The 24,961-nt window shown below is 40.1% G+C and overlaps 2 protein-coding genes across 6 annotated transcripts in view; both read left to right on the top strand.

Annotated features, from left to right (window-relative positions):
* Positions 1–13,279, top strand: part of csnk1g2b (casein kinase 1, gamma 2b) — a 35,154-nt gene extending 21,875 nt beyond the window's left edge. For 2 of the 5 annotated variants that reach the window (XM_018695716.2, XM_018695725.2), the window contains exons 4-12: positions 4,357–4,505; positions 5,068–5,302; positions 5,997–6,082; positions 7,982–8,066; positions 8,166–8,314; positions 8,583–8,666; positions 10,128–10,229; positions 11,485–11,591; positions 12,083–13,279. In XM_018695716.2, coding sequence (XP_018551232.1) covers positions 4,357–4,505; positions 5,068–5,302; positions 5,997–6,082; positions 7,982–8,066; positions 8,166–8,314; positions 8,583–8,666; positions 10,128–10,229; positions 11,485–11,591; positions 12,083–12,137 — 1,052 coding nt within the window. In that variant the 3' untranslated portion in view covers positions 12,138–13,279. The remainder of the gene's footprint in view (positions 1–4,356; positions 4,506–5,067; positions 5,303–5,996; positions 6,083–7,981; positions 8,067–8,165; positions 8,315–8,582; positions 8,667–10,127; positions 10,230–11,484; positions 11,592–12,082) is intronic. The other 3 variants (XM_018695742.2, XM_018695759.2, XM_018695750.2) reach the window with 3 other exon arrangements.
* Positions 13,280–13,345: 66 nt separating this feature from the next.
* On the top strand, positions 13,346–24,821 carry mfsd12b (major facilitator superfamily domain containing 12b). The gene is made up of 9 exons (XM_018695704.2): positions 13,346–16,657; positions 17,747–17,957; positions 19,254–19,386; positions 19,467–19,652; positions 20,136–20,228; positions 20,309–20,401; positions 20,649–20,822; positions 22,128–22,222; positions 23,212–24,821. Exons 1-9 carry the CDS (start codon positions 16,381–16,383, stop codon positions 23,345–23,347), a joined length of 1,398 nt encoding a protein of 465 aa, XP_018551220.1. The 5' UTR covers positions 13,346–16,380; the 3' UTR covers positions 23,348–24,821.
* Positions 24,822–24,961: the final 140 nt, after the last annotated feature.

Below are 24,961 nucleotides of genomic sequence, written 5' to 3'. Positions count from 1 at the left end.
GATGGGTATCGGCGTGCCTTAGAATATTCATGAGCCTTAAGGCTTTTGATGGCATGATATGATGTGCCAGTGACATGGGATCTATGTAGGTCTTTTTATTTCATGCAAATCATGGGCTCTTGTATCCATGGCATGTGGATAATTTTTACTGTTGGTGTGTTTACTGCTGTTGTTGGATTATCCTAGGATGGATTGATAAGATTATTTCAACTCTTAAGGGCATGTGTCCATGTAACTGTTTTTTTTTTTCCTGAATGCCAGTGCTTTTTAAAATATTCTCAATGAGTAGAGAGTGTATGTGACTCTAGAATTTTTTTTAACTTAATAAATAACTAGTAATAAAAATTAAAGAGGCTATTCTAGTCTATCATACAACAGTGATGGTGATATATTGTCAAGATATTGTTGTCATAGAAATAAAACCTGCGCACATTTTTTGATGATGTGCTCCCCAGAGTAATGTGTGTGATTTAAATTCATTATATTGACATTTATGTCAAGATGACATAAATGATGACATAAATGATAACATTTTTTAAAACTGATTTATTTTACTATGACATATTGTTATTGTTGGCTGAATTTTAAGTGTATGTTCATAGGGCTGGATGATGGATAATATCAGCATCTACGTGTGTGTGTCCAGTGGTCACATTGCACAGGGATGCAATGTAATAAAGCAAATTAGGCCAACTGGGGAACATTACATAAACCACTGTGCTGCTTGGTGGAGAATGACAAGAGCTCTCTCATGACTAATCTTAAAGACAAACAGACAAGACTTAATAACTTAATTTAGCCTACTTCTTACCAGTTTACACGCACGCATGAATGAAGAGAGTGCTGTGTAGAGTCAGAAAAAATAGAACAACTGCCCTAGTTTTTCTGAAATCAGACAAATCATTGCTTAAGTGAAGTGGAGCTACAGATGTTAAAAGCTGCAAACATTTAACAATTAACAAGAACAAAAGCAGTATAGCTGTTTTATTTATTTTTTGTTGAGTAGCATACAGCCCTGTGGCGTTTTGTGGGAGTGTTGTGCTCATGAGCTATGTTGCATTTGTAGCTCCAGGCTCAGTCTGTGCAAGCCTGAGCACTGATCACATTTCAGCCTTGTGAGAACATCTCCAGAGCACTGGGCCTAATGGAAGTCACTTCTTCTTCTTCTCCTCCTCCTCCTCCTCCTCCTCCTCTTCCCCCTCCTCCTCCTCTCAGTGCACTCCACTCCATAATCTAAATCTTTAATACGCATTCCCTCTCCTCTGCTCTCCTCTCCAGCCGTCCCCTCTCTACTCTAGCCTTCTCCTCTCTGGCCCTTAACTCTGACATTTCACTGTGGGGCTACATTGTCTTCAGCTGCCATGATGCAGCCTTCCCTCTTACACTGTGTCGCCTGAGAGGGCCCGCCTGCAGATACAATAGGCTGGATTGTCTCAAATTGTCAAGACAGCAGGGGTCAGAGCATCACTTACGTTGGCTTGCAGTAAAAGGCAGAGCATTTCCCACAATGCTTTGACACAACTTTATGTAATAGCTGATAATACGGATATTTAGCCTGACAGAGGTGATCGAGTTTGATTATTGTGTTTCATTCTGTTGAAATGGTTTGTTTGGCCTTTAGCTTTTGGAAAGAACATAACTATTGTCCGATCAAAATGATGATTGGCAGTCATGCCTCATCACTCTGTTGCTTTTGAAGTGCTCACTGTTTCCAGTTGGAGAGAAAATGTGTTGCATAGGAGAATAATTTAGCGTTTTGTTTTGTTGTTACGGTTGAGTTAGTGACAGTCGTATAAATTCTCCCAAATCCTATTTTGCACAGCTATTCTTGGCAACTTCAGACAGATATCACCCCAAAATGTGCTCTGGGTATTTTTTTTTCTTTTTTCCACCAGCTAACAGCTTCTGTAAGCACCAATCTTTACTCACATCCACCAGCCAAAGATTATAATACACAGTGTGCTCTCCTCTTCTGATGACTATGCTTTGAATGCCCTCTAGATTTGGGCCAAGCTTTGATGAGTCAGCCTCCCAGTGATCTCTTGTCAGTGCCTCATCTGTCATGGTCATTACTGGGAAAATCCTAGAGACTAAAGTGCAGACAGGTGTCTGTGTGTTTGTATGTTTGTATGCGTTCATGCACATTGTGTCTTGTCACCCTATTGGACTGACATTTAAGGGTTAAACTCTCTGACACACACACTCAGTCCAAACTTGTGCACACAGAGTTGTGCTAAAACTCATTTATTTCTATTTCACATTTATTTAGTTTTTATTACAAACAAGTAGAAATGTGCTCACCCATTCTCTCAATCTCTTTTCCTTTTTTAATCTGCATTTTAATCTTTCAGACTCTCTCTCTGTCTGTGTCTCTGTCTTTTTCTCTCACACACACCACATCAGTGCTGCTACCACAGCAGACGCAGCAGCACTGATGTGGTATCTTACGATTAGTGGGGTTTCAGGGATATGGCTGGTTTGTACTACGCCTTTGGCAGCACAGAATGGTTCAAAGGTCCCAGGATGGCTGCCTGGCAACAGAACCAACTCATCACGGACAGCCTGACCCAGAACTCTTTGAACCTGGGGACTGGGCCAGAAGGTTGTCCATTTTTGTTTTGACTGTGTCAGAAGTTACAGGCTACAAATCCTCTGACAGTGGATCTGAAACGAATACATGCTCAGGCAAACACACCCTTTACCTCTGAAATTTCAATCGGGGAGGGCTGACAAAAATACCAGATAAATGAGTCTGGGTTTTGTGTCTACGTAGCATGACTTATCTTTTTTTTTTTCCAGTGAGATGTTGCATGTTATTCAAGAGTGTTTGTGTAATATGACGCTGGTTCCTAAGGCCTCAGCAGTTCCTTTTGTTGTGAGAAAGCTGTTAAGTCTGTAGCCAGCAGACATTAGGAAACAGCAATTTCAGGTCACTGTGATACAGCTGTTTTTTTTTTTTTTTTAGTTTTTTTCTAGTACGTATGGATAAAACAATACATTTTGGAATTCATCTCAATTGGTCTCTGCATTTTTGCCATTTTTTCAGTGAATGTGTAGTGATTCAGTTCAAAAGTCTTATAATGTGCCCAAAAGGTTGTTAAACTATGGTAAATGATGAGTCTTGACGGTCTTGTGGAAGGTGGCGTGAATAATTCCTAAGTCTAGGCAGACTCAGGATGATTAGCTAACTCTGGCTATCTCGTCAAATGAACAGTGGATGCTACTTTATCCAGTCTGTCTCTGCCAGGTAGCTAAGGCTAGCTAGCAGCTGTGTGTAGATATAAGGCTGATGTCTTGTCAACACAAACAGTGCAGATGAATCAGTGAGCAGACTTTCAGTTTCTGTCCTGTCTGTGCTCAAAGTGATTATTAATGTGGATGTTCTGGACTGTATTGCATTTATATATTTTTTTTAAAATGCGTAATGATGGCATCCTTGTAAGTGGTGGTGTTTTTTTTTTGTTACTCTTGCATGTGTTTGAATTATTTTTGTTACCACCCATGGTATTTTTAAGGAGTTATAATTTGCCCTGCTGACTTTCAAATATAAGCTCTGATATTTCTTTTGCAACATTATAAATATTTTACCATCACTCTTAGTATGTGCATTGTTCTTCCATTAGAAGGACATATTGTTGTGTTTTGAGACACCCCAGTTTTCCCAGTGTCTAAACACTGATATGCATAAAGATAGTACATACTGCCAGGGTGATCCATCCACATTCTTTCTAGTAGCAAAGGCTCTTTGACGTTGTGCTTTTGTGTTTTTTTTAAGACACCTTTCCCTTTAAACCTGCTTCAAAGCAAAAGAAACAGCAAACCACACCTGTTTCCAACAAACCTGTTGAGGAAAGCAAACTGAAATGTAATTTGTAAGAACTGGTGCAGTGTGAGTGAAAGGTCTCCACCCACAATGCATTTCTTATCAACACACCAGAGTGATGATTCAGATCAGAAAATGAGGCACCTTTCACATGACTCGTGGTGTTTCTGACTACGTATTACACTAGCATTGTACCATGTGAATTACAAAGTGATAATCCGGTTTGGTTTAGATGATGCAGAGATGCCGCAAAAGAAAAAGGAGCTTATGCAACAAAATGTTGAGAAACACTGCGTTGACCACAGCTTTGCATGACAAAGTCTCAGTGACCTCAGTGTTTATTCATAATACGATGTCAAGATTATAGTGAAACGCGTTAGTGAGTCAACATTTAAAATAGAAAATGTATTATAGATTTTTTTCTATGTAAGAAATAACAGCAATTGTATTTCTAATTATAAGTGTATATAGATCTAACTTTATTTGTGTGTGTGTGTGTGTGTGTGTGTGTGTGTGTGTGTCTCTCTACACAGAGGGAATCCCTCAGGTGTACTACTTTGGTCCTTGCGGGAAATACAACGCCATGGTGCTGGAGCTGCTTGGACCCAGTCTAGAGGACCTCTTTGACCTCTGTGACCGCACCTTCTCCCTCAAGACCGTCCTCATGATAGCCATACAGCTGGTAAGGCCTGCAGGAGGGTGACAGCAGCTCTACGTTTCGATAAGCGAGCATTTGTGATTTTAAGCTTCACAGAAAATATAGTGCAACTTTGAATACATTTTTTATTTTTTATTTGGAGGGAATGCTCAGATGATGTCGATGAAGCAAAGCGAAAACATCAGGTCTTTATGGGTTTTGGATGATTTGGGGTTAAAAAAATACACAAACCAAAGAACAGAAGTTTTTGGTGTTTCATTGTTTTGGAACAGTGACAATAAATATGCTAATTTTAGTTCATATTCTTCCCAGAATTTTTTTTGCAGTTTTCACTCTACTGTAAGTAAATGGTTGAATTTAGAAGTCATCAAAAATATTTTTAACTGTAGCTGAAAGTAATAATGTGATAAATCTATCATGTTTATCAGTCTGTCTTTAGTGTAACCTCAGGTAAAATCTTGCTGAGTAATCTAATTTTTTATCCCCCTTGTACTCAGAATACTTTGTGTCCTCTTGTTTAAAAACTGGATAACTGAGTGATTAAAGTTCCCAAAGGCTAACCTTGATCTTTTTATTGCTTGTCTAGATAACGCGGATGGAATATGTCCATACCAAGAGTCTGATATACAGAGATGTGAAGCCAGAGAACTTCCTGGTTGGGCGGCCAGGAAGCAAGAGGCAGCACACCATCCACATCATTGACTTTGGTCTGGCCAAAGAGTACATAGACCCCGAGACCAAAAAACACATCCCCTACAGGGAGCACAAGAGTCTGACTGGGACAGCACGCTACATGAGCATCAACACACACCTGGGAAAGGGTGAGAAAGTCTTGAGACGCCTTTTGAATTTACATGGCCAAATTTACGTCATAGTTACATTCAGTTTAATGGACATATTCTACTCTGTTTACAAATACAACACCACCATGCAGACAACACTGTAAACAAAGACTGTTAAGCTGATTATTTGTCTGGAAGTTACTGCACAGAAGGTGTTTCTTGAGTTCAGCAACGTCAGCTTGGGCTTGCTGTCAATTTTCATCTGTCTTTCGTACATTGTTAAGAGTTTATTGATGTAGAATTTCATCTCTAGGGTGTTTTCGAGCACCTTCTCTTCATTTGCTCTGTGATTTTTCGTCCATGGCAGCGGTGGATAACCACGTGTCACTGGAGAGTGAACAGTCTGCCAATCCAATCAGTCACCTCAGGAGGTGATTTCACTGATTAGTTCTTCCCTTGTTTTTGAAGGAGTGGTGATGAGTGGGTCGAGTGTTTTGTTGGAATGAAAACATGCAGACTGTTGAATCTCCATGGCACATGATTTGGCCATCACCTGCTCTGGATTAATCGAGGCCTTTTACAATGTACATGGCCAGTTTCAACTCCCAGATAATTGTGCATTTGTGCTGTGTTTGTCTACTGTCCAGCTGCCTGTTTTTCTTGCCAGTTGGTTAAAAAATGAATTTGTTTCTCACAGCTAACCCAATTTTCTGTCTTGTTCTGTTAATTCCAGAGCAAAGCAGAAGGGATGATTTGGAGGCACTGGGTCACATGTTCATGTACTTCCTCCGAGGCAGCCTCCCGTGGCAGGGCCTAAAGGTACTGAAGTGTCTGACATCATCCACATGTTGGCACATATGATTTACATTAGAATGCTGTAATACTCTTAATGCCTAACACAGAGATGAACCTGTTCTTGCTGCACTCGTCAGTACAGCATCTCTTCATGCCTATTATCCACATGGCCTCACATGAAGGTCTCTCCCTGAATGTGTCTGTTTCTGTACTGAAAATATTCAGTACTCTTTGTGTAATTCACTGTTGTTGCATCAAATGAACTTCACAATACTTAGGTGTTCATATACATAGGGGATAACCGGGTAAGTTATTTGAACCCTGGAGTTCAGTATTGTCTCCTGTGGCGCCTTAGAAAAGATTTTTTTTTACTTTGTATTTTGCTTATGTAGTGATTATCATTGGTTAACCACCAGACACAAAGTGTGGTGTGTTGTTGTCCCACTTGTGGCATAGCCCCTCGCCAACAAACTGTCACATGTCATCACATCAATTTATTTGCTTTATATAACAAAGTTCTGATCTCACTTGTTTATGAAATATGTTTCCTACTTTCCCTCTGCTCATGTTAGAACAGCTGATGGCAGAGATGGGTACAACTGGTCCTCACAATCACCCCAAACCCACAGTGTTTGACTCAGTCTTTAAACTCTTTTTAAAATTGGGTTTCATTACAAATTTACAGTACATCCCTCCTTTTTATAAAGTAATTTGTCATAGATTTCTGTATATCAAGGTCACACTAGCTGTGTTTCTCTTGTAAAATTGGCATCCACACTAGATGTTGACAATCAAGTTTATACACATGGCTACTTGAGAAACAAAAGCTCTGCTTCCAAACATGTTGCAAAAGAAACAGTCACATGCCATAAAATAATCACTGCCACACTTGCTATCCATTTGAACAGTTTACTGGGAACAAAGTTAAAGCATGAAAAAACACAGGTGTGATCACAGGTGCCAGGAGGGCAGGATATAGCAGGCTGCAGACCTGATGGGCCTTTTTTTAAAGGCATCAATATTAAAGGTGTGCATAGAACAGACTAGAAGACAGGACGCCTCATTCTGAACATTTGCTATGTAGGAGGAAGCTCTTGGTGGATGAATGTGAGGGATGGATGAATGTGGGGGATGCTGTGTGGCTCAGGCCAAAACAAGTTCTCACCAACACACAACATGACAGTTATCATCAAAATACAATGAACGAGTGCAGTCATCAAACATGGATACAGCCCTGAAGAGTGCCTGGTTCTTGATAGGTGTAATACAGCACTGAGGAGCTGATGAGTGGAAGAGGTTTATCTAATTAATCCAGGTTAGAAGTTGATAGTTGTTGGTTCAGTCTAAACAGTACAACACGACAATCCACCATGAGGTGCCACAGCTGAGGTGATGTAAAGCATTTTAAGGGCATGCAGCAGGAATACAGTGGGTCTCTTAATGCCTATAGCTTGACTCATTGGTGCCAAGTACTGAAAAACACACAAGAAATATCCATTCACTGCCATCATGTGTCCCTGAGGAGGTGGGACTTTCCACAAGAAAATGCTCCCTGTGGTAATACGAGAATCATCCTGGGAAGGTGGAGAACCCATTTGGTGTCATGGTGGATATGAACTTACCCTCACAATCCCCTGATGTGAAAACATTGGGGATTTTTGTACAAAGCATCATTGTTTACATAGCTTTAAAAACAAGTATTCACTGGAGCCTTGTGTTGGTTTTCACCGCACTCCAGTGCGGGACATATCTGTGTAATAGTGACTCAAGAATTCAGATGGACTAACTGATAGATTTGCATCTGTCTGCAACTCAAGTGCCCAATACAAATTACATTTGAATATTACACCTATTCATTCACACCACCTGCAGCCATGTAATTCACTCACAATTTTGAGTATAATGTGTTTCTTTCCTTCCTAGGCTGACACTTTGAAGGAGAGGTATCAGAAAATTGGGGACACCAAACGAGCAACACCAATTGAAGTGCTTTGTGAGAGCTTCCCTGGTCAGTAAAACCAACCAATTTCCTTTCTTTTTTTCTTTTTTCTTTATTATTTGAATTCCAGTTTGTTCTCATTTGACAAAGTGTTCTCTTTGGTTACAGAAGAGATGGCCACCTACCTGCGCTACGTGAGGAGGCTGGACTTCTTCGAGAAGCCTGATTACGACTACTTGAGGAAGCTCTTCACTGATCTGTTTGATAGGAACGGCTACGTCTTTGACTATGAGTATGACTGGGTCGGCAAATCTCTTGTGAGTGCCACTTACTGAATCGACTCGTCCTCCCCCTCCTTGATTGGCCCATCAAGCAGTTGCTTTATTGTTCTCACTGCATTCATTTGTCACTAGATCATGACTGATTTGATTGTTTGACAGTTTTTGTCAATCCTGTTATCTGAAATTGCACGTTGTTGGTCATAAATATTTTCTTGGAATTTAACATCATAGTTTTTTTGCTATATTTCATTACTTGTAAATCGTCTTTGTTTTGACACCACAGTTGTTTTCCCTCATGTTTCAGCCCACACCGATAGGCCCCATCCCCAGTGACACACCCCTGCAGCCGAGCAGCAGAGACAAAGCACAACAGCAGACCAAAAACCAGGTGAGGTCCTCAGCATTAAAACACCACAAACACCCACACCCACTTACCAATCCACCTACCGAGTGACCAACCAGCCGACAGGCCGACCCTGTCATTCAACTTCCTCTGCCAGGCTACTGCTGTTGTGTCCCAACTGTAAGCAACTTCCTGGAGAAAATGGCTGCCATTCAGTTCCTCTTCTCCCTTATTCCTGTTCCTGTCTACAGTGTGACTGCTTCACAGTGACGTCATCTTTCCTCAAAAAGTATTTGTTAGACAATAAGACTTAAAAAAAAAAGAAAGAAAGAAAATTGATGCCTTAGTAGTACATTAACCGAATGCACAGTCAAGAGGCAGATCTGCGGCTCTGGCTGTGAAACAAAGCACCATTTTTGGCTTCAATTTATTCTTAACACCTTGCCACTCTAAGCTCCAGTCATTGCATGCATGAGTTGAAAATGCAAAAAAAAATTGCATTGTTCATACCAGTAATGACAAGCTACATGCTTAGTGTGTGACAAAGTGTAGAGTTGATTTTTTTTTTTTTTTTTTCCTTTTTATTAGCATGCTATCCGAGCCTTGTGTTGTTAGCTTTAAGAGGGAAATAATTCAAGACCTTTATTATATAAAAACAACTATGAAATCACTCTGATGGACAGAAATCATGGTGCAAGTCGTGCTGTGGTACTTGATGAGTCATTGTTTCCCGTAAAGCCATACCGGGAGTGCATTAGATTTTATGATTGACTTATTACTTTGGACTCTAGCCTCTTTACTGCTCTCTATTTATTGTGATTGGCTTGGTAACAACTTGCCACCTTCTGAAACTCACAGAGCACCACCCCCTGTACCATTCTTATTGCTGTGGCTATAAAAAAAAAAACTGTAACATCCTGGTTAAAACAGTCGGCCATATTGATGAAAATAAATATCTGCAGTGACAGGTTATATTTGCAGGGATTAGGAGAGAAGGAAAAGTTTTACATTTAAAAAATAAAGACATATACTGCAGACTGGAAATATTATAAAACAGCATTATGGATTAGTATTATGGATCGTAAAGCCTCCATTTAATGCAAATACCTGGTACCATAGGTAGCTGTGTGTGTTGTATTTATTATGCAGTGCTAGCTGAGGTGATCAAGGCTGTTTTCTTTTACTTCTGCATGACTTTATTAGTGTGTTGATCTGTGCTTCACATGAATTTTTGCTTCCCTCTACTCCTCTATTAACATAGTTTGTCTTAACAAGCCTGCTTCTGCTTGGGAGATGTCTTCTATAATTTTTTTGTTTTTGTTTCTTTTTTTTTTTATTCACTCCCCCTCCTTCTTGTCCCTCCTTTACCCCCTCACACCCCCCTCCCACCACATTGCCTCACCCTCACTTCCCCGACCCCTTCACCCTACAACCCTCTTTCCCCTCCCCCCTCCTCCTTCTCACCACCACCACCTGCCTCCACCTCTTTTTGCTCTTTGCGTCAAGTCGCCTGAGCCCAAAGGAAGTGAGTCTCAGCCCACCCCCGTGACCAATAAGGAGACTCTGGGGTCGCACCTCACAGCTGAGCGGCTGGGGGGCTCTGTTCAGGTACTGCTGATGCTGCGACTGCTGCTGCTCAGATGGCTAATGCATGAAGCCACATAGTTTTGTATGTGTCTGATGTTACATCCCCCCCCACCACCTCTTCTCACTGACTTCACACTAGCTGCTCTGTCAGGTGCTCTGTCTCTCTGTGTGTCTGCATCAGACTGTTTGAATCCCAGTGTGTCAGTGCTCCGCCTGTTCTGTTTGCTCTCATTCGCCTCATCTGCTGTTTGCTACTCACAGGAAGGGCCATGCAAAGATGACATCCAGCAGCAACTGTTATGCAAACCCCATGAAATACAGATTCTTGTCTCATTCGGAAAACACGGAACTAATAGAATGGCCAGTAGATCTTTAGTAGTAAAAATACAGAGGAGCAATCCAAGCTGTAAATTAAAATCTTTTTTCTATTTCCCTTATATAAATTATGTCAAAAAGGCCATTTCTGTAGCACCAAAAATCAGTGGCCTCCTTAGTAAATGTGGCACAGATATGCCACCTAGTGTTTGGTAATGGAATTGCAGCTTTTAAAGGAAAGGGTCACATTTTTCAGGTCTCTGAAAACAGCATTCTCATACCCATAAATACAGTGAAACACGTTTCGTGTGCTGTCATAATATGCTTTCAATGGGGGGATAAAGTTCACAGTCCTCCATCTAGACATGAATGTATTCCAAAGTTCATCTGTATTTAATGAGCCTGCAGCAAATCCTCTGAACTAGAAATTCCCTGTTTGTGTTTCCAGTGACATTGTTTCCTTGCTGAGTTACAGTGAAAGGATGGTAACATAGAGAGGGACCTTCATACTAAAAAGACTGTAACTGTGAAAGCTTGTCACTTGGTGTTTCTAAGTTGATGTTATAGACCTCTGAAACTTCACATTAGCTAAACTTCAGAATGTATTTTTTCAGAGATTATGGACTGTGCATTTTGCCTCCCCTCACTTTAAGCACATTAGAAGAAACTTAACAGCCACTATAAATAGGATGAATAACTACAGCCAGCAGAACTTGACACCTGACTTCTGTTTTATAACAGACATGAAAAATGTGTACCTATCCTTTAATGTTCTATGAAGTTGCTTTAGTTTGGGCATTCCAGGTTTACGCATTAAACTCCTGTCCTTATCTGAGAGGGCTGATAGATAATCAAGGTTACATATTTTTATGTGAATGTTCATCTTCACCCTGCAGTCAGTGGCTTAAAGTGTGTGTGCGTGTGTGTGTGAGCAGGCTGGTGTCTTTTTCTATTCATGCAGGTGATGAGTTCAACGAATGGCGAGCTGAACACTGATGATCCCACAGCCGGACACTCCAACGCTCCCATCACAGCTCCCACTGAGGTTGAAGTGGCTGATGAAACCAAGTATGAAACAACTGTCCAGATGCACAGAAAACATCTGGCTGATCTTTACCAGTGCCATTAGCTCCAGGGGTTTGGACTCATTGGCATTTTATTAGATCCAAATCTAGTTTTGAAAGTCACTAAAATTTAATGAAAGAAGATATAAAATGTATTTGATACAGAAGAATAACATGCCACCATGACCGCCTAATACTCATATTACCTCGAGTATGACTTCTGCCTCATTGTTGGTCCAAGCAAAGAAATCTCTGTTCTTACTTTTCACCATAATGGTACTTTATGCAATTAAGCAACCAACTGTAGAGTAGACAGTCTGCTTCCTGTTTACACCTGAAGGCGTACGCCCAGTGTATGCGAATGGTCATTCAGAACAAAGATTACATATTAGCATGGATGTAACCTAAGCAAACTAGAACCTATTTACAACAATGTTTAAATATTATTTTAAACATTGTGTTAATACAACAATATTGTGTCTTTTTTTCCTGCAGGTGCTGTTGTTTCTTCAAAAGGAGAAAGAGGAAAGCCCTCCAGAGGCACAAGTGAAAGAAGAGAATGGAGAGAACTTGAAACATTGTGGTCACTGTCAAGTTTTAAATGGAAGCAACTACACAGACCCTTATCTCTTTCAAGCTCCCCACCCCCACGTCTTTACCCCTCTCACCTTACTCCCCCTGTCACTCTGTACCTCCTCCACCTCCCACCCCCACCCCACCCCCTTCGCGCTCTCTCTCTTTTCTCGTTCTCAGTGCTCCCCCAGCTACTGGCGAGTTAAAGGAATGTTGCAGTCCTACTGACTCCACAACAGACTCTTGATTCCTTTATCGACGAAAAATAAAACGTACCTGCATTACAACGGGGGGCTTGAGACAAAGTTTAAAAAAGCTGTAACAATGAAACTCGAGTACCGTGGCGTGAATATGAAAAAAGATACTGTTTGAAACAGTTGTTGTATTCTAGATTCCATAAAGAACGTGTATTGTTCCAACAGTCAGCTGTTGATCAGGGGGAACCATGCAAGTGGTTCAAGTGAAAGAAATCTGCTCCATAGGAAATTGTTTTATTCTTTTTTTCATTTTCTTTTTTTTTTTCTTCTTCCTTTGGTGTGTGTTTTGGGATCAAGGTAAAGAGGAAAAGGTGAACTATGCTGATGTTATATCTGAGAGACACAGGAAGCATTTCATCTATAAAACAGAATTTTATGTATTTTTTTTCTGTCTTTTTTCTTTTTTCTTTTTTTGTAATTGAATCCTCAGTTTTCAAAGTCAAATCCCCACATTGAAAACTTATTTTTATGTTGTAGTGTTCTGGAGTTCAAGTCTTTTCCTCACTCTGGCTTTCTTTTTGTCTGTCAACGTGGACTTTGTAGCACAGTCACTGGCCTCAGGTACTGTGGAAGATCGAGAGAAACAGATATTAAGCTCTCTTATTATTATTGCACTTTTGGGAAAAAAAGAAAATTACAGTGGAAAACTTTAGGTTTGAAATTAACAATTAAGAAAACAACTTAATAAAGACTGATCTAGGCAGAGTCCTTCACAACGCTTATATCTGAGTTATGGCCGAAAAATGTTGTCGATTTACATGAAAAAAAAAAGATATGTCTTTCGATTTTTATTTCTTACATCAAAATAATTTACCAGGAAATCATAGTTTGTGCCTTTCTAAGTAAAATGTTTAAAGCTCAAGTGAGTGTCCCGCAATGACATTTTATCTAATCTGTCCCAAATGCTCACTGGATTACTGTGTGTGTGTGTGTGTGTGTGTGTGTGTGTGTGTGTGTGTGTGTGTGTGTGTCTCTGCTTGAGAATTTGGAGATTTTTGTAAGCGAACATGTGTCATGACTACACATCTCTTGTTATCACTTATAAGCAGTATACTGTGCATCCGTTTCCCCGACCCTCTGCTGTGACAATCAACACATCTGTACAGTGGTGGTGTTTGGAGAGAGATCAGGACTGTGTGTGTGTGTGTGTGTGTGTGTGTGTGTGTGTGTGTGTGTGTGTGTGTGTGTGTGTGTGTGTGTGTGAGTGTGCGTGTAGCTCAGACATCTAACAGACAACAACCCAAATCTGTTTGAACTATTGTCTCATTTTGTCAGGAGGTCGCAGACAGACACGCAGCTCATTGAGGTTTACTTGTTTATAAGGTACGTCGTGTCTGTGAAATGAATGAGCTTCTATTTCTGAGCCTGGAAAGAAAAAAAAAATCCCTCCCTAATTCAACAAGCACAGGATCGGAAAAACAACAATAATATTCCTTTTCTGAAATCCTTGCTGCTGCTAACAACTGTAGTTTCATGTTTCTCTCTGAGTGGTTTATTTTCTGTGTCCTTTATGTCTGACAGCTTGCTGCTGCTGTGTTCAGGGTTGTGTGCAGCCAGTTTTAAATCTCCCCTTAAGCTTGTAGGTCATCAGAGATTTCACCTTTTATGGCCTTGAGGTATTTAAAGGAGCACTCTGGTGATTTTTAATATTTTGTTTCCTTAAAGCTGCAGTGTGGAAGTTTTGTCTCCCCCCTCTGGCCATGAGAATAACTACACAAATGCAAAGGAAAAGCCATGGTTATCTGTGTTCCCGACTTTGATCACTCTCTTTTGTTTAGATTGTAATCCTTCCTCTGACCACTGAGATTTTTTAATCTGGTGCATCAGTAACTTTTCATGGACGCTCCCTTGGTTTTTCAGCCATAGACTCCTCCATACTCTCCAATGCTGTGGTTGCTCTCCTCTTCAGCTCTGTTTACAAACTAATTGTTGCCGGTTGACTTCAAAAACATTGCTACCAGTGCACCAGTGTCTCCACAGACATCAGATTTAAACTCTGGTATAGTGCGGCGTACAGAGGGATTTACCTGGTGCTGATAGATTTCATTTGAAGGTAATTGATGTCCATTCAGAGTCCAGTCCTCTAGTTTTAATAAGCAGATAAAAAGAAAGAACACATGCCAAAACCACAGCCACAAGAGCCAAGATGCCCGGACTTTAACCGCTAATGTCCATAGCATCCAGCTGCTTTGCACCATGGTTCCACGACAGCTGCTTGCATCTAAAGCGTGAAATTCACTTTCAAATGTATTAAATTGCCTTTATTTATTGGAAGTTGACTTAATGTTTAATGAAGCATTTTATTTGTTTCACACATAAAGCTGTTTGTTGTCAGCATGGCTGGATTAATTTCCCAGAGGACCCCAGGGGAAAAAATTTAGTTGTTTGGTCCCTATTGGCCTCCATTATACATGGCAATTTTATTCTCTCTGCAGGCACAACAGAAATCCAGAGTATTTCTTAATAAATTGTTTGACAGAAAATTAATTGGCAGTATTTTTTAAAAATAATTGGTTAGTCATCATAGTCACTACAAAATGCCAAAAATTCACTTGTACCAGCTTCTCACATGTGAACATTTAAAATCTTATTTTATGGTCACAACATTCTCAGACAAAATAAACAGATACAAGTCAAAGACAACAGCTGTGCAGCGATGATAGAGGGTCAGGAGCAACAGAACCAAAACCCGTCTGTTACCACTGAGCTGCTGTATTTTTGCTTGTTAAACATGAAAAATGTCAGCAAAACAACTCTGAACTGTTTTATTAATGTGCTCACAAAAGGACAGATGCTCTACGTCTGAAATGTTTCCAGTGGACATTGAATGTGGCACTCCTGGATGCTGCATACATTCAACTTTAGTCCCTAGTGTATGGGTCAAACATTGGTGATGACTGAACGAATCTTGATGTGTAAAAATCGGTGGAGTGCTCCTTTAAAAACTCACGTGAACCCCCATATAGGCCACTATGTTTAACTTTAAAGTGTCAATACAAGACTGACCAGTGACCAGCATGTCACCAGTGTATGATGTGAGTGATGATTACCATGTGAACATATGTGTCATGAAGCAGTAAAAGGAAGTTTAGGTGGTTTGGCTCTGAAACAATAACTGCAAATGTATAAATCCATATGGTATGATAGATTGGGAACAAATACTTGGCAGCAGAGGCCAGTTGATGTGTCTAACTTTTTATGATTTTTATGTAATTTCAGTGTCAGTTTCAACACAATTCATCCAAACACAACTGTAAAACCGAGGAATATAGTTGCAATTTTAAATCACATCTCATTGAGAGACATTTGGCATGCATGTAAGTCAGTCAGCTATTATGAAATTCATGTTTTAGCTTCTGAAAACTCTACAATCCTAAGGGTAGTAGGTGTTTGTGCAGTTTTGTTTTCGGAAGACTAAAGTGGGTTCCCTGCTTGAATCACTCGCCATGTGAAGAACAGAAAAGAAGAACCAGCTACATTTGGCAACAATGTTGTAACTCACGAGTTTTAAAACCACTCATAACCACGGCCCGGTTATTCATCTAATATATACTGGATACATCGGAGGCGTGTACACACTGCGGAGCTGTATAAGAACCTAAAGAGAAAACAGATAACCAGATGCTCCGGCGCGCTTTTACGCGTGAAATCGTCGGTGTATCCAAAGAGGCGCACAGCTCAGACAGAGCTTTAGCTGGCGTTACATTTAAATTATTCCACTGAAAGTTAAACCGGTTCAGCTGACCAGCGTTGGGACCCGTAATCCATTACTACTGCGTTCATAATGATTTATAATAACTGGGGAGATTTTTGTGGAGAGATGCTCAGACCAGGGTTGCACTGAGTTTTATTTTTGCTCAACATCTGTCAGTGTAACTCTTTGCCTCATGTACTTGTAAATATGACAACATCAGATCTATAATTGTGAATAAAGCAAGTTTTATCACAGGAGTCGAGTCAGTCATGGAGCAGTTTGTGTCTCCTGATCGGTCTTTGTCAGTCTGCAAGCGGGTATGTTACGCAGCGGGACATTTCCTGAACGACCTGTGCGCCTCTATGTGGTTCACGTACCTGCTGGTCTACCTCCACTCCGTGCTCGGCTTCCAGAGCACCTACGCGGGTGTGATGCTGCTGATTGGTCAGATAGCGGACGGGGTGTGTACGCCTCTGGTTGGGTATGAGTCCGACAGAACGCAGGGCGTGCTGAGGTACGGCAAGAGGAAAACCTGGCATCTCCTGGGTAAGTGTTTAAGTGTGTTTCTCATCAGACTGAGAAAACACGCAGGTGAATGCAGGTGTGTCCTGCAACAAATTTAAATCAGTGCTTCTCTTTTTGGAAATAAAAGTTGAGATGCACTATTTTAAGGTAGCTGATCCAAGTGGAGTTAATTTTTATACCACTGGGTAGTTTGATATTCAGTATCTCTAAATAAATGTAGTAGACTTAGAAGTAATTGCACAAAAAAATGGAAAAACTTCAGTGAAATACCTCAGAATTGTACAGTAAAGATGTTTAGGTACTTGTAGCCTGCTGGTGTTAAAGGAATATAATAAAAATATGATGATAAATGTCCTGACAGGAATGTTTTTGTGGCTTATTAGTTGATTCCAAGTCCAAAATGAACCATCATAAGTTGTAGTTAGTGGAAATGTGACAATAATAATGGTGATAGTGACAATTTTATTTACCTAAACCCTTTCAGAGCAGAGCATAAAGTGCTTTAAATCAGTGGTCGAATTAGTATTCAGATCCTTAACTTAAGTAAAACTAATAATAACACACAGTAGAAGTCAAAGTCCTGCAGTCAAAATTTTAACTTTTTGCAAAAGTATATATTTCCAGTCTGTTTCCAGGAAAATGTACTTGAAGCATCAAAAACAAAAGTAATTCATTATGAATAATCACCCTGATCAGTGTGTGAATTAATTAATGTTAATTATTTTTTTATGTGCACAAGTTATTATCTTCTGCAACAAGATAAATGGGTACATATGTGGGTATACAGTGCCTTATAAATTAATTGTTTTGTATCTAAAATCCCAGTAACTATAACTGTTAAATAAATGTAGTGAAGTAAAAACAGTACAGTATTTCCCTCTGAATTGCAGTAGGGCAGACGTATTAAGTAGAAATTGGTACCTCAAACATGTACTTATAAGATGCTTGAGTAAATTTACTCTGTTACTTGCCATCGTTGTTAAAAACACTACAAACATGTTATAGCACTGATGTGATTTATCATTGATTCAACATGTCCCAAAACTTGCCACAGCGTACCACCACCCGCTTTTAACAACGTTCCCAAACATTTCCTTGTCTGTTTTCCAGGAATCGTTTGCGTCCTGGTGTCTTTCCCCTTCATCTTCACCCCGTGCCTGGCCTGCTCCGACAACACTCCTCAGTGGGCTCAGATCCTCTACTTCTCTCCCTTCATCATCATCTTCCAGTTCGGCTGGGCAGCCACTCAGATCTCGCACCTCTCTCTCATCCCGGAGCTGGTGTCCAGTGAGAGCGCCAAGGTGGAGCTCACTGCGTACAGGTGAGGTGATTGTCCCAGTAACATCACATCTGGTACTGCGACTAGTGAGTATTTTCACTGTCGATTAATCTGCTGATTATTTTTTCATGATGGTTTGGTGCCGTCACAGCCCTCACACTTTTACATTGCTCTGTTAAAAATCTTGATTTGTCTAACATACACCTGTGATGTCCTACTGTGTAACTTTGTTATGTTTCTTGTTTGCCTGATTATTTAGTGGTGTTTTGCCACTGTGTGTGTGTTTTAACTGTGACCTGCTGATGAAAATTTGCTTTATAAACTATCTCTGGCACAATACATCAAATACCAACATTCATGTTTAATATTATACACGGCCACTTACAAATAAAAAGCATAAAATAACATAATAAGTTTAAGATGAAATGATCACTACAGACTGTCTCTGTGCTGTTTGTTCTGAGTAGAGATTTAGACACAGTTTGATAAAAACAACATTAATTTCTGTTTTAAAGTGAGGTCCATTCTCTTGCCAACACTGCCACCAAGTCACTGAGTGTTTGCTGTCTTTTGCTTGTGTCTTTACGAGGAATCTCTGATGTAGAGTTTCGCTGTTACGGAGCTCTGAGTCACATATTCCCATTCAGCCCTCTTGAACACAGGAGGAAACAGAGCTGGTGTGACCAGAATGTTTTCCAAAAACATTTTCAATCTCTGATCAGATTTCCTTTAGTGGAACACAGATAAAATGACCGTCATGCTGTATTTGAGAAAAACAAATCCTGTTGATGATTCACAGTCTTTAGAAACCGTAGTGAACGTTACAGTTACTGAGGAGCAACAGTATCAATATGAAACATGTTACGGCAGTTGTCAGCAAAATGATCCTTGTTCAAAGTAATGATTATAGTCTTCTGACTGGATGTGAAAATATACACAATATGATTATTTCTTCTGTTGTCTGTGCTCTTCTCATCTGTCAAGTTTCCTTCCCAATCTCTCTTTTTCCCCCTCTGAGCAACCCAGGCTTCACTCCCATCTTTAAAAAGTTATGAGGACTGAGGAAAGTGTCTGTGCTCAGTGACTGTAGTTGCAACATCAGATTGATGTCAGAGGTGATTATTTTCTCAGAGAGTATATGTCAGTAAAAAAACTGGGCAGAAATAGAACCTAAATTCCTGGTTTAAAAAAACAACAGAGGAACTCGTATTTCAAAGAAAAGGGAAGTAGATATCTGCTGCGCTGCACAATCAGGACAAACAGCCCTCAGTCCACTGTGATATTTGCTCTAAAACTATTATAAAAAACAAATTATTGACCATATTACTCCTTGTGCAGGTATGCGTTCACTGTGGCGGCCAACCTCACGGTCTACACTGTGGCCTGGCTCCTCTTTCACTTCCAGGCTCAGCACAGTGTGGATCCGTCCATTGCAGACAACCTGAGCCAGGAGGACATCCCTCTGTTCAGGGTAAGATGAGAGAGATGAAGAGAGATGAAATCACTTCAGCGAAATCAGTGTTTTCACCAGAGCTCTCTCTCTGTCCATAGATGCTGGCCCTCATTGTGCTGGGCATCGGGGCCTTATTCTCCCTGATATTCCATGTTGGTACAAAAGAGGGTCCCTCAGCCTCAGAGAGAGAGAATCGGCTGATTGAATCTTCCTCGATACAGGAGCCTTTGACTCGTCCTGTATTTCAGTGGAAGCAGTGGTTAAAGGAGCCCTCCTTCTATCAGGTCAGTCCTAAAATTTTGTTGGGTAACTTTTTGCCTGTTCTGTGAGTTTCCTTTCCTTTTTGCTTCCTCTTTCTCACAGTGAAATCTGAAGTGGCATAATAGCACTGGTTATAGTTTTTAATGGAACTTAATGTTGCATATATCTGAATTTGTGTGATCAGTCACAGTGAACACGAACACTTTTGTCAAAGTAATATTAGTAATATGATCTAATGTTTATATTCTTCAGTGATAGGAACTGAAACAAGAGTTAAGGGTTATCCTGGCAGCTCTGTGAAGCACAGTGGTGCTTCGGTCTTCATCCAGTAGTTGAGATGTTTCAGTCATAGTTGCTCTTAGTTGCATATAAGGAACAACAGTCCATAAAGATGTGAACTGTCAAGTATCATAGCTCTTCTACGAGCTCAAACCTGCTAAAAAACAAAAGCAAACAACAGTTGAATGATTTTTAACTCGTGTTTCCTGCCTCTGTGTTTGAACCAGGTGGCTTTTCTGTACATGTGCACCAGACTAATAGTCAACTTGTCTCAGACCTACATCTCCGTTTACCTCACCAACTCACTGATGTTACCAAAGGTAAGGCCACGCTGTTTATACTCAGCCATTATGTTGCCTCTGTTTGTGAAATTCTTCTAATTTCCTGCTTCTCTCCGCAGAACTTCATTGCCATCATTCCTCTGGTGATTTACGTCAGCAGCTTTGTGTGCTCTCTGGTCATGAAACCAGTCAGCAAGCGCATCGGCATCAGTGTGAGTGTCTCGGTTTTCATGGATTTCACTTGGTTTATTATCCGGCTGTGGATTTGCAGGCAGTGAGGAGAATCTCTAGTCTCCTTCAGTTGAATGTTTCTTTAGTTTATAGAAGTAACATGAGTGGATTAAAGCAGTGAGTGTATGAGTTCTGTGTTATGAATTTAATATTTGTTACATGACAGATAAATCAGTTATTTGACAGCAAAAGTTACAAATCAACTGAGATGTATTTGTTTGTTTTCAGATCACCTATTTGTTTGGCTTACTGCTGGTGCTTGGCTTTGCCACCTGGGTGTTTGTGGACAAACACATGGGAGCTGAAAGCATCTATGGAGCGGCAGTGCTGCTGGGAGCCGGTTCAGCTACAATCCTGGTCATGTCTCTGTCCATGACGGCCACGCTCATCGGAGAGCAGACGGTGGGTAACTAACAGCTGACAGCATTGTAGTTGTTGCATGGAGGAATTTAAAACAACATTATGGAACAATTTTACTTTAAAATATCAGAATCATTTTGATGTTACTCTGACTTGTAATAGGGAGAATGGAGCCTCTGTCGTTCCCTCTCCACGCCCTGTGAACGCCTGCTCTTACACTTTGGTGAGGAGGTACTATCTCCAGCCAGAATCAGGCCGAGCATGTTCAACACTAATGCCGAAACTGTAGATCACTTAAAAAGACATAGATGTCATTAAAAATCAGGGTTCGTCTCCAATATCCAGAAAGGAAGCTTTTAAAACACTAAGAATTATGAAGAGAGTTTGGTGTTTGTTACAGCAACATCACCTCTGGCTCTGTAAGCCGGGGATCATGGGGAATATATATCACTTGACCTTGTTTCACTACAGTGAGTGAGATGCACTAGAAGCCCCAGTCAAGGGACTGATAGGCTTTGTTTTCTCTACAAGAAAACTACTTAACTGCTCGGACCTGGAGGCCAACAGAATTCATTACTAGTCATGGCTGTAGAGGCAGCTGTTGCTCAGCAAAGTTACATTTTGTTGGTTTAAAGGAACTAGACCTGCTCTATATGTACAGTGCCTCGAGATAACTTCTGTTGTGAATTGGCGCTATATAAATAAAATTTGACTTGACTTGAAAAAAAAATACTGTCAACACTGTCAATTTTACAAATTCATGATTTACTTCTTTTTAAGTGACATTTACTAAAAACCACAGTGCCCAGCTGTTTAAGAAAATTACTCAGCCTTTTTAAAAATGAAACTATATATTTGTGACTTTCTATAATGTCACATATCTTCAGTAGGAATGAATGGGCTTAGGACTGAGAGCCACAGACAAACATATTGTTGGTTTTGGCCTTTTCCTGGGATTTTTTTGATTTGTTGCTTTATCCTTTAAATGTGTTACCTGTGAAAGTTTATAACCAGTCCACTCAGCATGACAGATGCTGCTTTTTGAGGAACGAGTACCAAAATCATATGTCAAACCACAGGAGAGTATTACTGGGGCTGTGGTGTTGTTTGAATCAAATGTTTTTTTACCGCTGTCACATCTCTTCTCATGTCTGCCTTTCTTCACTCACGCTGCCTGAAAAGAGATGAATGAAAATACAGGATGGATGCAGACAGAGGGTCGATTGTGCATCTTATTTACAGAAAAAAAGCTGTGGTGAACTGTGGAGGCTTTCTAGATAGAGTTCATTCCTTTGTGCTTTGCTGCAGTGACTGTAACAATCTTTTGATCTCCATCTTGTTTGGCAGCAAAGTGGAGCCTTTGTTTATGGATCAATGAGCCTCACAGACAAGGTGGCTAATGGCGTGGGGGTCATCATCATCCAGAGCGTCCGACCATGCAGGTGAGTCTCTCTGTGGCTAAAACCCAGCTGCCTTAACTGACCCTCCCTTAAAATGAAAGTTTAGGGGAAACCCTCCCAGAAGATGTTGGTGTTTTCCCACAGAGACAGATCAACCACAGAACATTGTCAGTTTTCACTTCCCCCCAGAGACAGACTAAGACTTTTTCCACCTCGTCAGAATACAAAGAATCAATTTATGTGGATATTTCACCCAGTCTCTTGATTCCTTAATATGAAGCAGTATCTCAGTCTAACCCTTTGTCATAAGCTGTGAGTAGTTCAGTCAAAGAGTGATTCTCTCCTGTTTGACTGTTTCACTTCCTCTGTGCCACAGACCTTCATTGTTGTCAGAAACCATTGAAAACACATAAAAGAGCCACATTCACACGGGGTGAACATGGGCACTGTAGTTTATTTTTAATGCTACATACCCTGGCGTGCTGCGCGAAATACTCACTAGAGTACCAAATGTGTATTAATCCGCAGCTGAAAATAGTCCCTGACAAATGTAGTATTTACTCCCATCAATGATATTTACTAAAAGCTACAGCAACCAGCTGTTTAAAGGAATTACTGAGCCTTTAAAAAAAGAGGCTATATACTTGTGACTTGGTTTATTTGAGACTAATGAACTGTTGCACATACATTTAACTTCTCGTGTGATTTGTTGACAGTAAAGGCCTTTACACACTGGGGTCATGACTAATGAACAACACAAAATATTCGCCTGAAGCTCTACCATAGTCAGTTCTAGACATATTTTAGGATGTTGGTGGGACAGTTTGAGGTCCTGCTGGGGATATTAGTGCAACATCTGAGGGAGCAGAGGATCAACCACTGGGATCCTTTGACCCAGAGCAGCTTTTGTTAATCTGAAGATGTGAAAAGATTACTCTAACTTTCTCCTCTCAAACGCAGTAACTTTTCCTGCTTTCCCATCTCAGTTTAACAAAAGCTGTTGCCATTTTCTTTTCTTTTCTCTCCAACAGCACAGAGTCTTGCTGCCCGGCCTGCGTTTGGTTCTATCGTGACGTCATGGCGACAGTTACCGGGGGCGTCGCTTTGGCTGCAGCACTGTGCCTGCTCACAATTCTCATCTGGCCAATCAGGATACGGAAAAATTAGGATTCAAGAATGATATATAAGGATATACACCGTACTCATCTGTCTTTATTGTCCTCATACCTGCACACACAGAGAAAAATAAACACTCACATTATCAGGGATTTAATGACTCACTACATGATGTTAAAGGCAGGTGTATTTTGGATTTTTATTGACATTGTCTGTGTATTTTTTGCTTAAACCAGCATCAAAATGTCATAAAAGTTGTATTTAAGCTCCACGAGACTTATCAATATAAAAAAATGTTTTTGATCTTTTTTTTTTTTCTAAATATTTACTCATTTTAGAGGTTTTGTTGTTGGACATGGGATATGGTGCAGAGCCATGCCACCATCTAGTGGGTAAATATGTAACTACACTGCCTTACTGTAAGGGCTTGGAAAGTTTCTTAAAACTGATCATTACAGTATATTAAGAGCTCCATGTGAAAGGTTTCTGATTCTGATTCCACTTGATGCATGACTAATTTACTAACAACTGCATTCACCTTGAATGGAACTAAAAAAACTGAACTAAGAAAAGGTCCTTGAATGGAACTAAATGTCATGGAGAATTTAGAAATTGAAATATTTTAATCGAAACACATTGACTCATGAATACTACACATTAGAATATTTCATAATGATATTCACATTTGGAAATTAATAGAAAATTTGCTTTAGTTTTCTATTGTGAATGAAGCCAAATATCTCAGTTGACCTGACAGCAGCTGTGGCACTGTTCCAGGGTGAACTGGGTGAACTTGACTTCTTTTATTTGAGTGTGTGTGTGTGTGTGTGTGTGTGTGTGTGTGTGAGAGAGAGAGAGAGAGAGAGAGATAGAGAGAGAGAGAGAAAGAGTGAGAGAGACTGTAAGCATGAGAGGTCATACCTTCCTGACCATTATTATTTGTACTACTTGCTTTGATCATGTACTGTGCTGCAGGAGAAACACTGGTTGGTTGGATAAAGTAAATTTGAAAATATACTGCACACATACTGTATCTGAGGGGAAAACTGCAGCAGAGAAACTGTATTAATTCCTTTATAATGCCACATCCCTTTAAATTTTAAAATCATTTGATAATGCTCACACACTTCACCTTTATCTTTGTTCTTTATTTTTTTCTGTTGTGTGGCTCATGTACCTCATCAGTAAACTACACACTTCTGTGATTTAGATTCTTATTGTCATGGAAATTGTTTTAAAATCAATGCTAGCAGGTTCAACCATCATCTGTGAGTCCTGTTTGCTCCTGAAGACTCACTGGTTCACTGTAGTTTAGGCAAGAGTTTGTATTTTACTCTTAGGTTTTAAGAACCACAATAAGAACCACAATTAATCTAATGCTAGGTTTGTAGATTTTCAGGTTTCATGTTGTGTTAATGAGTTACTAGTTTTTGTGTAGCCTCAGTGTTTTAGTTTGACCGAGAAAATCAAAATAGAAAGACTAAGAAATAAATTCCCTCTTTGTTCTGCTTGGGAGTAAATCAGAGTGCAGCTCAGTTTCTTTGTCTCTGAACCAACTGTGTACTTATACACCGAAACAAACTAATCACACTGCATTGCAACTTTGTTTTGAAACAGAGGTGACAAAATAAATACAAACTGTACAAAGAAACAAAAAGTAGGGCT

This window comes from Lates calcarifer, linkage group LG17, assembly GCF_001640805.2.
Source record: "Lates calcarifer isolate ASB-BC8 linkage group LG17, TLL_Latcal_v3, whole genome shotgun sequence".
In the NCBI taxonomy this organism is placed as follows: Eukaryota; Metazoa; Chordata; class Actinopteri; family Centropomidae; genus Lates; species Lates calcarifer.
The sequence above is the reverse complement of the archived record's forward strand: the minus strand, read 5'-3'. Positions and strand labels throughout refer to the sequence as shown.

Excerpts from the sequence above, each read along its gene's own strand:
- mfsd12b (XM_018695704.2), top strand. The coding sequence starts at position 16,381 with ATGGAGCAGTTTGTGTCTCCTGATCGGTCTTTGTCAGTCTGCAAGCGG. Across the intron at positions 17,958-19,253 it reads GTGGAGCTCACTGCGTACAG|GTATGCGTTCACTGTGGCGG; the intron begins GTGAGGTGATTG and ends CTCCTTGTGCAG. Across the intron at positions 20,229-20,308 it reads ACTCACTGATGTTACCAAAG|AACTTCATTGCCATCATTCC; the intron begins GTAAGGCCACGC and ends TTCTCTCCGCAG.